The sequence below is a fragment of the Rhagoletis pomonella genome, unplaced genomic scaffold (genome assembly GCF_013731165.1).
Source record: "Rhagoletis pomonella isolate Grant_MI unplaced genomic scaffold, Rhpom_1.0 Rhpom_scaffold_03620, whole genome shotgun sequence".
In the NCBI taxonomy this organism is placed as follows: domain Eukaryota; kingdom Metazoa; phylum Arthropoda; class Insecta; order Diptera; family Tephritidae; genus Rhagoletis; species Rhagoletis pomonella.
Window position 1 is genome coordinate 1 of NW_023462172.1, and position 16511 is coordinate 16511.

Sequence of the window (16511 nt, forward strand, 5' to 3'; positions counted from 1 at the left end):
CCAAAACAAATTTATCTCTATATCTTTCCAACTAGTAGCCGGAACTTAATATATAAGGTATTGTTTGAAAGGTATCGGTCTATAGAATAACGCTAAATATATTGGGTGTACCCTCATGCCCCCTTAAACCGGCAAAAGCAAAAAACGTTTTTTGTTTCGCAGCACTTTAGCCTAATTTTTAAGAGTCCGGTTAACCGTTTATGAAGCTTGAATACATTTTCTGGACACACTCTGCAAGGCCTTTCCAACGATATCTCAAACATGTCGATTGGACGTCTGGATAAAAACTTCCAAATCTCGTGTATATATAAATAAGCGAGTCATTTCAGCATGTACTGTGGCTGCTTTCGTTCACTCGCGCGCACTGCAGTATAATGAAATACAGCGGTCTAGTGGTTCTCGAGTTATGTCAAAAAAAAAGACCACCAAAGGTGACAATTTCCCCTATATGTTAGTTACTAACTTCAAATCGATATATCTCGATTCCTAGACGTGGCCCAGCGAAACGCCGGGACACGTATAACTTCTTTTTTACCGATATAACTTTCCCCGGTAGTTTGAACCCTTCCCGATCACTGACCCCTACCATTTGTCTCACAGTGTAATCAAGAAAATAAAAAAATAAATACTTAACTTATCTGCGTGCTAGCATTTTCAACGCGAATACGATTTAACAAGAACGCAAGAACGTGGGTTTGCAACTTCATCTTTTTATCAGTCATGGTTTGCATTTTAGTGCATTTAAATTTGTAGATTCTTGTAAATTCAGAAATTTTAGTGCAGGAAAAAGCACTAAAAAGGGCACTAGGCACTAAACCAATTTTTTTTGGCGTTATAATTTTCAAAAAGCACTAAATCTAGTGCTTAAAGCACCAAGTTGGCAACTATGCCAGCACGGGCTTGATGAGTAACTTATGGAGTGTCGTTTTCGTACTTCGAGAGAGGACTTTACTCCTGAATTGCCTACTCAGTCCAAAGTAACACTTGTTGGCAAGAGTGATCCTGCGTTGGATTTCCATGCTGACATTGTTGATTGGTTGCAGTGCCTCATAGTACTACCATGATACGATTAGCGCGTTTGCGCCATTTTGATGAACTTTCGTGGGAATGATAAATACCTATGCATGTCTAGTTTTCTCGGTCAAACCATCTTGATTCCCTGATGAATCTGCCGATGTCTCCTATTATAGTAGATCCTGATATATCTGCTAGTTTGGTTTATATATGTCTACCTAGTGCTTCTTACCTAATGGCCGCTAGACCTTGGCATTCACAAGGAAATTGCTGAGCGCTTTTCTCGCTAATCCAATTTGCAAACCAATTTCTCTTTGAACGAATCGGAGGGGGCATCCCAGTGCAACAGCCTCGGATTCTTCCAAGTATGCTCCTGCCTTCGCCAATTCATCGGCCTTCTCATTGCCTTCAATGTTCTGATGGCCGGGAACCCTTACAAGCTTCAAGGATGCCTTAGACTTCCGCTTGGAAGATGCTTGCCTCATTTCCTAGACGGAGAGATAAGGAGACCCAGAGGTGCTCGAAGTATAAACCTACCCCCACACCACAGTCCATCTTTGAGCCGCCAATGTAGAGAGAGATTGCCTCTTTAGCGGCCACTCTGCCCCTCCTGCACCCTCTTCTCGATGGGATTCTCACCTGTATGTTTTCAAAACTGAGATTAGATACCATATAGTCGGCATTTTCACGTGATTGTATTTCGTTGATGATCGTCCCTGAGATTAGATACCATATAGTCGGTATTTTCACGTGATTGTATTTCGTTGATGATCGTCCCGTGCCAGAATTGGCGTGTTCCCCATAGTCCTGACTCTCTGAGTCTGACTGCTGATTTCATGGCCACTTCTTTTAGGAGGAGATCAATATGGATTAAGTGTAAGATTGTGTTTAACGCCCCCACTACTCTTTGCAAGGTATCTAGTTTATTTATATTATACTGCTTGTTTATGCCCGGCCATCAGACTAGTGCGCTGTAGGTTAGAATAGGTCTTATAATGGTGGTATACACCCGCATCAGCAGTTTCGGTTTTTGCTCCCAAAAAATTTCTCCTGTTTCTGAGGGAATTAGAAAATCTTCTCTCATTCATGACAATTCTTCCTGAAGCTCAATTTGTTGCTCTTGTATGTTGCAAGTAAGAGGGTTATCGTGCAAATCAATAATTTTTTTTTTATAACATCAAAATCATTAAATCTGAAAGTAAAACTTTCTAAAAGTGTTTCTATTGTTTTTGAATATAAATCCATTTTTTCGAATTCTTTATATTCATAAAATATTTGTGCTACGTTTGGTAAGTTATATATATTGTTATTTTTAATTTCATTTGATAAGATTTGAAGTTTTTTTCCAAAATGGATTATAGTTCGTACTAAATCAAAAATTTTTTTATTTTTACCCTGAAGCAGTAAGTTTAATTCGTTAATTAAGTGTGTAATATGGCACAAAAAAGCTAAATCAAAAATAAAATGTTTGTCTTTAAGTGCTAAAATAAACTTTTCGACGTTTGGACTCATATTCTCTTCAAAAAAAAAGTATTACTTCATTCCATAAATTAAATAATCTTTGCAGGCATTTTCCTTTGCTAAGCCAACGTACTTCAGTATATAAAAGTAAATCCCCGTAGTCAGCGTCGAGTTCGTCAAGAAGAGATTTAAACTTCCTGTGGTTGAGTGCATTATGGCCACCCTTTATTTTATTAATAATTTTTACTGCGATGTCCATTGCACTAAGTAGACACAAAAAGTGCCTGTTGGTGAAAAATGCAATGGAATGCGGGCACATTTATTGTTTAGTAAACAGCCTACATGCCCCTTTTTACCTTCCTTTTATTAGCTCGGGATGTAACTATGTAATATTGATGCGCCTAAAAGATGCAGCGATTTCTATTCTCAAGTTACATACCTGATGACAGTACGAATGGCAATTATAATAGGAAGGTTTTAGTTTTTTAAACTGTAATTTTGTTATTAGTTCCACGCATAACCTTCGCGCCGTCTGTACATATTGAACTTAATTTGTTGATATCAACGTTATCAAAGACGTTCAATTCTAAAGCCTCAAATATTTTTTCGCCGCTAACATGACCATGCATTGCAACTACATTAAATATTTCTTCCGATGCTATTAATTTATCGTCAACAGATTTAACGCATATTATTAGCTGGCATATATTACCCTGTGAGACAAATGGTAGGGGTCAGTGATCGGGAAGGGTTCAAACTACCGAGGAAAGTTATATCGGTAAAAAAGAAGTTATACGTGTCCCGGCGTTTCGCTGGGTCACGTCTAGGAATCGATATATATATATAACTATCATATAGGGGAAATTGTCACCTTTGGTGGTCTTTTTTTGACATAACTCGAGAACCACTAGACCGATTTTGCTCAAACAAATTAAAAAAAATTAAAAATTACAATTCCTTTAATCTGTTCATATAACGTTTTTCTATATAATCAACAGTTTTAAAAAATTTAATATTTTATGCAAAAAATATTTTTTTCTTCATACATTTATTTTTATATTTATATTTATTTTTGCTTTTAATCAAAAAATCCTAGCTACGGCCCTGTACAAATGTGTTTATGTATGTATTAGAGTCCAGCGCAAGTGTATTTGCCGCATTTCGTTCAATAAGTACTCCTTGCATTGTACTCTACTCCCAACACATTGTTACTCTTTTTCCGCATACATACACTACTTGGCGTTGAGAGAGTAAATACTTGACGTACTTGCTATTACTCCACCAAAGTACGTACTCTACTTTCTCTCATCGCGTACGAGAGATATTTGCTGCTGCCAAAAGGGAGTAGCAAATGTACTCTCTGTATACTTGTAGTACGGTAAGTACTTGCGTATTAAATTTCAATTCTGGTTGTTAGCCTACTAGTTGATATCGTTTGCAGCGCTGGTCAGTGAAATTGAAAGAGTAAAAATAGAATATGGAAATTGACGATGTAAGGAAATGTTTACGGCCATATTTATAAAAAATAACGTAGATTTAGACAGTTGTTTAATGTGAGATTTTCATAAAACTTTTGTATTCAAGCAGCTTTTTAAATCTATGTATGTACTTAAATTTTTATGAAAGTAATATTTCTCGTCTCTAATTTTCTATAAAACTATTTGCAGTCATTAACCAACAAATAAGTTGTCAAAAACAATAACTTAAGCAATGCTGCTATACGAAATAAAATTATTAGTGGCAAATCAAAATTTTGAAAAGTGCCGATTTTCACATTCGATAGTTGGACATGGTAGCGACGAGATGTACGAGCATTTTTTTCTTAAGAGCTGCATACTGATTTAAGAAATTTTTTATAGAAGAAAATTTATTTTCCATTTATTGTGCGTAATTTTATATGAATTTTTTAGTTTTTCTTGAGAGCCTTTACAAATAAAAAAATATCGGAATATGTACATGCATATGTACATACATACGCAGCCATATAAGGTCGGTGTTATGCAGAAATTTTGTTTGGCAAACTGCGTGCAATTGTTGTTGCAGCAAACTCGGAGAGAGCGAGTTTGGCGACTCTCACAGCAAACTAATTTTGTTTGGTCAAACTGCAGCAAATTCGGTGTTGTCATATACAAAAATTTTAAATTTTGCGCGTTATGTACATCTGAAATTCTCATTTCGTGTTGGCAATAGCCATGAAAACCATAATGAACGTGCAACCCTGTGCCAAACTCGACATAACCACCTCCGAGCAAACTAAGCAGCCGCCATTTAATTTGGCAAACAAAAGTTTGTCTGCATAACACCGACCTAACTTGATTTCAAGAGAAACGAAATTTCAATTGGCACGTTCAGAAGGCGAAACAGCTCAGTAACTGGCGCGATTGCACCTTCTGAACGCGTTGTTGCGTACTTCTGATCAACTGAATAGTTGCGTGTTAGATGATCGTAATATTTTTCTGATCATTTGAGACAACATGTTGGTGTGTACCTTTGAGAGTTGAATTTGACAGCTAATGTATGAAGTCGTTCAAAAGACGCTTAACGATCACTGATTTTTGTTTAGCAACGGTTGCGCTCAACTGCTGCGCTTTCTGAACCTACCTATTGATAAAATTTTTTTTTTTTGTGATAACACTGCGACAGCTCAAATTGGTATTGAGTAAAACCAAATGCAAGATAGAGTTTTTGAATTTCATTGAGTTTTTTTTATAAATACTAAAATTAGAGGTGTATAAATGGCGAAAGAAAATCTTTATCCGATTTTTTTAAATCGAAACTACATTTTTACTTATGTACATATGTACATGCATACATATATATTTAATATGAAATTGAAACTTTCACATCAATTTGCGCTATCTTCAAACCCATGGTTTTAATTGTACGCATATCGTCAGGGTTTTCCCCACAACTTGGTTTTGCTGCAGTGAAGCGACAGAACAAGTGACAAGAAAAAATATATGCGGACACATACATATATATGTATCTATGCACATACGTATCTATGCACATACGTATCTATGCACATACATACATATGTACTTAGGTATGTATATCAGCATTTTAGTTGAAAGTACGTTTTGATCGTCGCTGTCTTCATCGCTCCACTACATTCCTGTCCTTAGTTTTATTCAGATACCACAAATGCGCGATCCAGAAAATTATTCTATCATTCTTGCCACATATGTATGTTTTCTTCGAAAATACTCAAGTACTACCAGTAGAGTACTCTACTGTCAAATACCTTTTACTCGCAGTAGTTGCGGAAGGCAAAGTAAATACTTTACGCGTCTTGCTATTGATCGGTAGTTTACGTACGCTTGCAGAAACTGGTTTATGCTTACTCACACTTGACCCGAACGATGAGAGTAAAGGAGGGAAAGTATTTGCGCGGCGACCGGATGTCTTGTTAGGCCCTTTAAATGGAATTGCGCAGGAGTTTAGTATGTATTGCTGCGCTCCTATTACAATACGTACCCAGTAGCAAAAGGTAATAGCTAGGAAATGAATCTGTAATAACAAAAGTGAGGGCCTAACTACTGAATTCTTTGATGAATTTTAACACGACCGATGTCCTACGAAATTCATAGCTTACAAACTTTGCAAACCTGGGAATATCAGTTTATCAGTTGTTTGCATATCTGACTCGCGTATGCAGGAATATGAAATGATCAGTTGAGCACCTTCCTAGGAAGTTTAGAAATGAGCAACTCGCGTATGCAAGGATATGAATCGATCAATTGAGCGCTAAACTGGTTCATATGAATTTAGTATTACAATTTCTTGAAAAGGATAAGAACAAAAAATATTTTTCTCTTACAACGAAATGACCTCGTTCCTTGCCCCGCGACCTATTACTAACTCGCTTTCTTTCTTCAGAAGTGAAACTTTTTGCTGGTGGGTACAAACTTGTTTATAGGAAGAAACTTGTACCGAAATGAGTTTAAATGATTTGAATATTTTCCATTCATTCATTCACATTCTTCCATTTGAAGGTAGAAAATTTAAAACAAAATGTACCCAACGGGGCTAGAAGCGCTCCATTAGTTCTATTAGAGCGCTCCATATTCAGCAGTAAGCGCTCCCTTCCTAATTTCATACTTCATTGTATCTTAACATTGTGTGTCATTAGAAAGAAGCGCACCCTTGCTGCTCCCAAAGAAGCCCTTGGTGAGCGCTTCACCTAAAGCATTTAAAAAGCGATACCATGCAAATTTTAATTTTTATATTATATTTTGGTTTTAATAAAAGAATGCCGTTTTTGTAAACCATTTGATGGTTTTATTAAGTGTACTTATAAACATGTTTTTTTTCTTTTCTATGTGGTATACATACGAAAATACATACATACATACATACATGTTTGCACATAAATTAACTTTTTTTTCAAAAGAAAATATTTTATCCCACCATGCAAAACATGAGAAATAGGCAACAATCGTCAATGGCAACAAATTGGTGACAAATCGGCAACATCACTTCATTCATGTCAATTTTGAATAAAAAGGTTCTCAAAAATTCCGAAACTTATGAATATGGCGTCAATAGTATTGGCCAAAAGCATCTAAATTATGCCCAAGGACAAGATTGAAAAAATAGGAAGCCTCACAGCGAGAAAATGAATTAATTCCGATTGTAAGTTGCAATTTGGTATACAAAAAAATAAATGAAGTATTAAAAAGAATAAAATTATTCCAAATATCGCCTGAAGCGATAAGAAAAGGACTTATTCAGGTAATAAAAAAACGACTCGCCCAGGCGAGTTGCCTTCGGCGGACGTTTTAAAGCGACCGGTAATAGGAAATCGATTCGATGGCAATATTACCGACAATAAATTTGTTTCCGAGGGCGACACATTTTTTATTGCTGGCAACACAAATTTTTTCTGAGAATTGGACCAGGGACCGATCTATTCGAAAAAATTATATTATGGTCCGATTTGCTTAAAATTTGGTACGTAAGTAGCATGTATTAGCATATATGATCAATTTTTTCCGAGAAGTGGACCAGGGACCGATCTATTCGAAAAAATCTTATTTACTGTCCGATTTGCTTAAAATTCGGTACGTAGGTAGCTTTTTGCCTGGATAAGCTTATAGATTCCTGTTTTCCAATTTTCATGCAATTTCGAATATAAGAAGGCTTTGAGCAACGACCATATCAAGGGGCGAAGATTTTTTTGCGCCAATCAGAAACAATGGATACTGTCAAAATATAATTATAATATATAATAAATCTCAAGTGATATATATTTTTAAGGCCGTTTTTTAGTTTCCGCAAGGCTCGAGAGCGGCTGAACCGATTTTTTTGAAACTGCCACCTGCCGCACGTGTCCCAAGGATGGTTTTAGGCTAAAAAAAATTTATACGTAAAGGGGGCGTGGCACTTCCCATAAAAACCGAATTACTCATGCTACATATCTCGGAAAGTGTGCATGGTAGAGTTCTGGAACTTGGTATGGAGATATACGAAATCAATCGTATACCCTTGGAGAAAAATTTAAGCTATTGTAAAAAGGGGTGTGGCATCTCCCATACAAACCGAATTTTGCATATTGCATATCTCTGGAAATTTTTTGGTAGAGCTCTGGAACTTTGAATGGAGATGTACGAAATAAATCGCATACTCTTGGAGAAAAATTGGAACTATTGGAAAAGGAACGTGGCATCTTACATACAAACCAAATTTTTCATATACGGAGATATACGCAATCAACTCTTGAGGAAAAATTGGAACTATTGGAAAAGGGGGCGTGGCATCTTCCATACAAACCGAATTTTTCATACTGCCTATCTTTGGAAGTGTTCATGGTAGAGTTCTGGAACTTGGTATGGAGATATACGAAATCAATCGCATACTCATGAAGAAAGAGGGCAGCTGTTGGAAAGGGAGGCGTGGCACCTCCCATATAAATCGAATTTTTATACTGCATATCTCTGAAAGTATGCATGGTACAGTACTGGAACTTCGTGTGGAGATATGTATGTAGTTGAAATCAAGCCCATACTCATGGAGAAAATTTGGGCTATTTGAAAAGGGGGTGTGAGGCCTACAAACGTACCGACCTTTAGCAATCTTTGAATGTATTTTTTAATTCTTCTGTAGGTGTGTTTGTTAGTGAAATCCTCCTAAATGGTTGTACGGATTTTAACGAAACTTTTTATGTGTTTGAGTGGGTCTCTGGATGGTTTAGTTTCACAATTTAATCCGACAGTATTTGAGTTATTACTAAAAATCTTATTTATGATCCGATTTGGCTAATGTTTTAAATATGTATGCAATACTATTGCAAAAACGTGCTGCCAAGTGGTGCTGAGCTATTACTAAAAATAGCCAAGTGAGAAAAGGGGCCGTGAAGGTCAGATTAAATCGACCTGTTGCACCATTGGGTATATCGAACGCTCCTGCGTTGCGATTGGCCCAATGGATGTGATTTTCCAATATTATTATGCGTTCAAACTTTTAAGGTATTTCGTCTGAAATAAGTATATGTATATTGCATTTCTGTAGAACAATGATTTGCACCCATTTTGAAACTGCTAAATATAACACTTTCCTTAGGTTATTTAAAGCGGCAAATGACCACCAAACCATAATCTTAGCAGACGAATGTGCCTATGAAAATTGTAAACGTGAATTGTTGGTGAACATCTTGGACCAAAAAGTTTCAATAAAATATATAAAAATTTTGGGTGGGACGAAGTTCGCCGGGTCTGCTAGTAAAATTATAAGTCCGAAAGAAAAAACTTTAAAAAATACATAGTATGTTATACCGTTAATACGCACCGAAAACACAGAAGTCACGGTTGTATTTTTTTAATTCCTTTTTCTCTGCTAGACAACAACAAAATCTTTAAACAGAGCTAGAAAACAACTAAATCTTTAAACAAAGCTAGTACAAACGCTAGTAGTAGTAGTTAAACAAACGAAGACGTCATTCGTATGACCAGTTTTGATACTTCATTTAATGCCACAAAATCCCAACACTGATTATAAAACCATATAACGAAGTTCCAATTTTGTTTTTGTTAAAAAACTGATGGTTTTTTATAAACATATGATCTCTAATTTTATCAAATAAAGTTTAACTGCTAAATTATAAAAGAAACTTTTTTTCATAAGAGTTTACAGAATTTAAATGAATTAGCAGGATTCTAGCGATTTTTGTTTATTAATCTGGCGGGACGGCAGAAACAGAAATGGCAACACTGGTGGTGAGTACCGACTTGCTTGCGCGCATATTAGCTGCTTTGTAATTCACTTTTGTTGTTCTTGCGCATATAATTTTTCGTTAGAAATTTGCTTGGAAAAAAAGGACAACCATGCGCAAAACAACTTTTTTATATGACGGTTTTCTACCGACTGAACACGTTATTGTTCGCCAGTATGAATTGGCACATACTATTTTTGACAAATGTATAATCAAATTAAACTTGATTGATTTATTAATAAAAAAAAAAATTAAATTGGTCGGCATTTCATGATGTTGAATTATTTTTAATAAATAGACTACAATTATAGTTAGAAATTGTTCCTCTATAAACAAAGGGGTGAATATAATAGCCTTTGGCAATATACATTGCATAAAATGGGTTAATACACGTACACGGCTATTGCTTACCCTTTCGGTTTTAAATTTTTACCTCTCATCAAGCACCTGCTTGTCCGCGCTGCTTAGTGCATTCAGCTACACCCAGGCATATGAATTTGCTTTCAAATGTAGAATTTCCATCAACATCACAGCACGCGATTTGTACGGATATACATGCACTATGTATGTATGTGTGTGTTGTCGCCGCTCTGCATGCTTAGGATGCGTACCCTGCAGGAAATGGATCTAACTATAAGCTAACCTTAAGTTAATTAGGAAGGAGCTAAAAGTCACTTATTATCTATGGCGATAGCCGCGGAATAGTCAAGGGTGGTTACCCCTACATTAGATGTAGTCAAGGGTGGTTACCTCTGCATTTGATCTTACTAACTTGTAACTAACTACTTTTGGACGTAAAATATCAATAGGGAAAACAAAATATTTTTTTATTTTTTTTTTGTTTTTAACCGAATTCCAAAAAAGGAGGAGGTTATCAGTTCGTCAGAATTTTTTTTTTTATGTATGTTACCGCATAACTTTGGACCACGTCAACCGATTTAAAAAAAATTCTTTTTGCATCGGAAAGGTAGTGTCTCAGAGGTGGTCCAATACTAATCTTTAGATCCGATCACTGGATCATAAAATATATATAGATATATATATTTTTTTTTAAGTCGGTTTTTTTTTGCTAAAAATTACTTGGTATTTACTTTATTTATTTTATTACATTTCATACTTGTTTACATATTCTGCTGTAGGTGGTCCCATATTCGAACTCCGTCAGACATAACTTCAAAATGATAATATGAAATGACGTACTGCCTTTTATTTGTCCTCAATTCGAAAAAGTATTTGCTAAGTGCAGGATATTTAAATAGAAACGCGTTTAAAGAAAACAATCCCCTTCATTACTCCTGCATTACTTGTCAACTAGTTTCATGTTAGCTTTTTGTAGCTAACTACAAGTTAATATTTTATATAAATCCCGCAAAAAAGATAACTACAATTGGGTTATTTTTTATCAACTGATAATTTTTTTATGCATTATTTCCATCAGTGCAAATAAGTACGTCTGGCAACCGTAGGTTCTGAAAGCATTGGCGGGCCAGTGAATTGGCCGCCTACACTATGCCAGTCGTACTGGCGTGAAAATTAGACCGGCATTACGGTGCCGGCTTACATTACGCCAGTCACTGGACTGGCATAATGTAAACGGGGCATTGACTGCGCTTTCTTTTGTAAACAAATTTCGAGAAAAAACTGAAAACTGGATTTGAAAAACATATTTTTCGTTGAGCGCTCATTTGTGGTAAGTGTATTTTTTTGACGATAATGTGTTAACTGTTTAAAAGTGTTTGTACATATCACACAGTATCTAAAGTTTTTGAAGTACAATTGACTGATCTGAATTACATTTTATAGTTCCTGAAATACAATTGACTAATCTGAAGTACATTTTACGGTTTCTGAAGTACAAATGGAAAAGAATTGGTCCATTCAATCAATTTCAGAACATTATTTCGGGTAATTCTCCCCATTTTTGATTAGCTCCTGGCCCATTGTGCTCTGAATGTTTGAGTGAAATTTGTTTTGTCATTATTCAAAACTGAACTCTAAATCATATGATTATGTTTGCAGGTTAAAGAAGCGGAAGATTGTTATAACACAGCTTTACGTTTATGCCCAAACCATGCTGATTCTTTGAACAACTTGGCAAATATCAAACGTGAACAAGGATATATTGAGGAAGCGACGCGCTTATATTTGAAGGCGCTGGAAGTATTTCCAGACTTCGCAGCAGCACACTCCAACTTGGCTTCAGTTCTTCAGCAGCAAGGAAAATTAAAAGAGGCTTTAATGCATTACAAAGAAGCAATTCGTATTCAACCAACTTTTGCTGATGCATATTCCAACATGGGAAACACATTAAAAGAGCTTCAGGATATAAATGGTGCTCTCCAATGTTACACACGTGCGATTCAAATAAATCCTGCATTTGCTGATGCACATAGCAACCTCGCCAGTATACATAAGGATTCGGGAAATATTCCAGATGCCATACAGTCGTACAGAACAGCATTGAAATTAAAACCTGATTTTCCCGATGCTTATTGCAATTTAGCTCATTGTTTACAAATTGTATGTGACTGGACAGACTACGACGCTCGAATGAAAAAACTTATTAGCATTGTAGCAGAACAGCTTGAGAAAAATCGATTACCTTCCGTTCATCCACATCATTCAATGCTTTATCCACTATCACATGAGTTCCGCAAAGCTATTGCTACCAGGCATGCAAATCTGTGTTTAGAAAAGATTCATGTGCTACACAAACCGGCATATAAGTTTTCACATGATTTGCCTACAGATGGGAGGCTACGTATTGGATATGTAAGCTCAGACTTTGGCAACCATCCTACCTCCCATTTAATGCAATCAATCCCAGGACTTCATGATAAAACATGTGTCGAGATATTTTGTTATGCGTTAAGCTCAGATGATGGGACAACCTTCCGATATAAAATTATACGTGAAGCCGAACATTTTGTAGATTTGTCCCAAATTCAGTGCAATGGTAAAGCCGCTGATCGCATTTACTCTGATGGAATTCACATATTAGTGAATATGAATGGATATACCAAAGGTGCACGCAACGAAATCTTCGCTTTACGCCCTGCGCCAGTGCAAGTTATGTGGCTCGGATACCCGGGAACTAGTGGCGCTAGTTTTATGGACTACATTATAACAGACCCTGTTACTAGTCCCATGGAGCTTGCTTCGCAATACAGTGAAAAGCTTGCGTATATGCCGAACACGTATTTCATTGGCGATCACAAGCAAATGTTTCCTCATCTTAAGGAACGAATTATTGTATGTGACAAACAGCAATCAACTGTGGCAGACAATATCGCCGTTATAAACGCTGCAGACTTATCACCACTGGTAGAAAGTGCAGATGTTAAAGAAGTTAGAGAAATAGTAAATGTGCAAAAGCCAGTGGAAATTACACATAAGGTTGCAGAACTCCCAAATACTACTCAAATTGTATCAATGATTGCATCCGGTCAAGTCCAGACCTCTCTTAATGGCATTGTTGTTCAAAACGGGTTAGCTACCACGCAAACAAATAACAAAGCCGCAACTGGAGAGGAAGTTCCTCAAAATATTGTTATAACAACTCGGCGCCAATATTTATTACCCGATGACGCAATAGTTTATTGTAATTTCAATCAATTATACAAGATAGATCCACAAACGTTACAATCATGGGTTTCTATTTTAAAGAGTGTGCCAAATTCAGTGCTATGGCTACTGAGGTTTCCTGCCGTTGGAGAACAGAATATAAAGAAATCGGTTGAAGCCGTTGGTAAGTAAATATTTTTATCTTTGAATCTCCATTGTCATCAATCCTTTTTTTTACAATGTTAAAAAGTTTAAGGTGTCTTTCAGAACAATATATCTCATTCAATGATTGTTTTAGTAGACATATTTTTATGAATTTAAAGGGTGAACACACCAAAACTGCGACACTTAGAAATTACTACCAGAAACAAACTAGAAGACTTTGAAATTATTTTTTTTGTATTATTGAACTTGGAAGTTTAGAGGTTATTTAAATGTTAAAATATTAGTTATTATTTGCTCAATATGCAAGTGATCGGTATTTTCATCGCACACGCGCCATGATGTTCTGCACGACTGAATCATCGACTTTACGCGATGCCCACAACTATTGTTTTTGCACTCTTCAATATTTTTTACTGTTTCACCTGTTTTCTTCAAGATTCCTTTGACAATTGACGAATATTCCCCAATAGGACGTAGCTCTGGGCTATTGGGTGGATTGCAGTCGTGAGGTACAAAATTGATGTTATTTTCATTATACCGCGGCAATGTGTCCTTGGCATAGTGGCAGCTTGCCATGTCCGCCAGGAACAAATAGCTTGCCAAACCATGTGGTTTTTTGGAAATTTGAACTTCATTTTCAGCTTACAACTTTCAGGGGCATCTTGACGACTTGCAGCAGTATGAAAACCTTGACCTGCAATATATTTTGAATTTTTAAAGCAATAGGTTTCGTAGTCCATAACAATGCAGTTGTATTTTTTAATTTAGAATTCATACAACTTCCGAATGCGGGATTTCGCTGTAACATTCTACTTTGCGCCTCTGTCTGGCGCGGTTTGAGCTGTAGAACATCTCAATGAAGCTTTCCGCTTTACCTTTTGTACGAAAAACTGCGATCTGCGTACGGATTTTGCAACATAACGCGACAAAATCTTCGGGTCTCGCGAAAACGCACTGAGGACCTTCCGAGCACTGTTTTTATCACTTTGACCATGCTAACCCTCGCTCCCTGGTTTTCTCGTAACTGCCAGGCCTTATTTGTACCGATTAAAACCCTACAAACTGTCGAATAGTGCAATCTTTAATTTTTAACAATTTTACGTGTACTTAAGGCCGGATCATTTATAAACTCGTGCAAAATGGTTTGTCTCGTTTCTAAGTCGGTTGCCATTTTTAACTCAACTAGGAATCAAATTCAAATGAAATTTCTTCTACGTCCAACTAAGGTCATGGTCAACTTATGGTATTTAAATTTCAAAATATTGAAATCTTTTTGGGTAAGTTATAAGCTTCCCAAAGTGTCGCAGTTTTGGTGTGTTCACCCTTTATGTACATATACAAATAAACTTTCATTATAGACACTGAATATGTTGCACTGGTTGCCATTTTTAGATATCTTTCCATCAATTCTTTTGGTTTTACTTCAATGTATATTTATTTATTTCAAGTCTTTGAATACAAATATTCTAACAGACTGCGTATAAATCTAAAACTATGTAGAAATTAACGTTAACGTAAAACTAACATACAAATAAAATGTAGCAAACGAGTAATAAATGGCTAATGGTATAGCTGGGAAATGAATTGACGTGGGTAGTTGATTAAAGTGGCACTAGGTTGCAAGAAATCAATATCTAAGGCATTGAAGACTGTATTTAATTCTTCACATGTACGAAATATAGGAACATTGGCACCATAATTGGTTTTGGAGGAACCAATATTAAAGAATTCAGAATGACGAGAAGTACTCTCGAAGGGACATTGATTGCAATTTTATTTAGAAAGGAGGGGCAATCAATCGATTAATTTATGAGTTTGACATCAAATGAGCACGTTAAAAAAGAACTCGTATTTTCAAGGGTATCCTGGCTAATTAGCAGGCACCGAGAATGACAAGAGGGCAATGGCATAGAAAAGTTTAAAGGTCGGAGAGCAAACGGAAGAAAAACTTTTTGAACACGCTCTAAGCGGTTGAAAAGAGTCTTACTGTAAGGCCTCCAGATAAAAGCTGCGTATTCTATCTTCGATCTGCCAAATGCACAAAACAGAACCTTATGTGTGTAAGGATTTGTGAATGAACTACAATTATTGAAATACAATTATAACATTTGTGCCGAAGCCAGGGGGGATATGGGGGGATAGATCCCCTCCCCCCCCCTTCGTCATTGAACTACAATTATTTACTTTTGAATTAATAACAAAATACTATTAATAACAAAATACTATTTTATCCTTCCGATTTAACATTTTTTTATTTCAGACGGATGACAAATTATCTTTTAATGAATATATGAGTAGTCCACTTGCAAACAGCGTTATGTGATTTTATAAATTAAAAAAAAAACGTCTACGACAACAAGTAACATCCAAACTGTATCTGTTTTTTGTTTGCTGGGTTGGAGCTGCTTCGGCCGATGGAGTAAAAGGCGAAATGCTTATATTTTTCCCTTGTCCCTTCTACGCGTTTCGACACTCTCGTGTCATCTTCAGGGAGTCTGTTTTATTTAAACGATAAACAATAAACATGAAGAACGAACGAAAACCATGATTAACAAAAACATAATAATAGTTGCATGTATATATACATATATACACAACAATAGTTACATATGTACATGTATACTTAACACTAATTATCTACACACATAATATCACTTGAAACTCACATTAAATATTGACAAGAATTTTACTTAACTTACTTACACATTTACTTACATTACTTTGCACATTTTAAGGTAATACCACATTACGCATTTGAAGGTAATACAACATTTAGGAAGAATTATTGAAGTATTCTTATTATACCTTTCATGAGCATGAAATGGTATTATAATGGTATATACTTATATGATCAGAACGTCGAGCTGAGTTTATTTAGCCATGTCCGTCTGTCCGTCTGTCTGTCTGTTTGTATGCAATCTAGTCTCTCAGTTTTCGAGATATCCGGATCAAATTTGGTAGGTGGGTGTATTTTTATAATGTATTAATCATTTGTCGGAACCGGAAGAATCGGACCACTATAACATATAGCTCCCATACAACTGATTGTTCAGATATGAGATTTTTCATTATAACTTCTCCATTTATGCAGCTACGA

The 16511-nt window shown here is 36.0% G+C and overlaps 1 protein-coding gene across 1 annotated transcript; it reads left to right on the forward strand.

Moving 5' to 3' along the window:
• The first annotated feature begins 11684 nt into the window (after positions 1-11684).
• LOC118754273 (UDP-N-acetylglucosamine--peptide N-acetylglucosaminyltransferase 110 kDa subunit-like) lies at positions 11685-13435 on the forward strand. Its single transcript, XM_036489141.1, has 2 exons — positions 11685-13286; positions 13352-13435. Coding segments are annotated over exons 1-2 (1365 nt in total). The 5' UTR covers positions 11685-11923; the 3' UTR covers positions 13354-13435.
• Positions 13436-16511: the final 3076 nt, after the last annotated feature.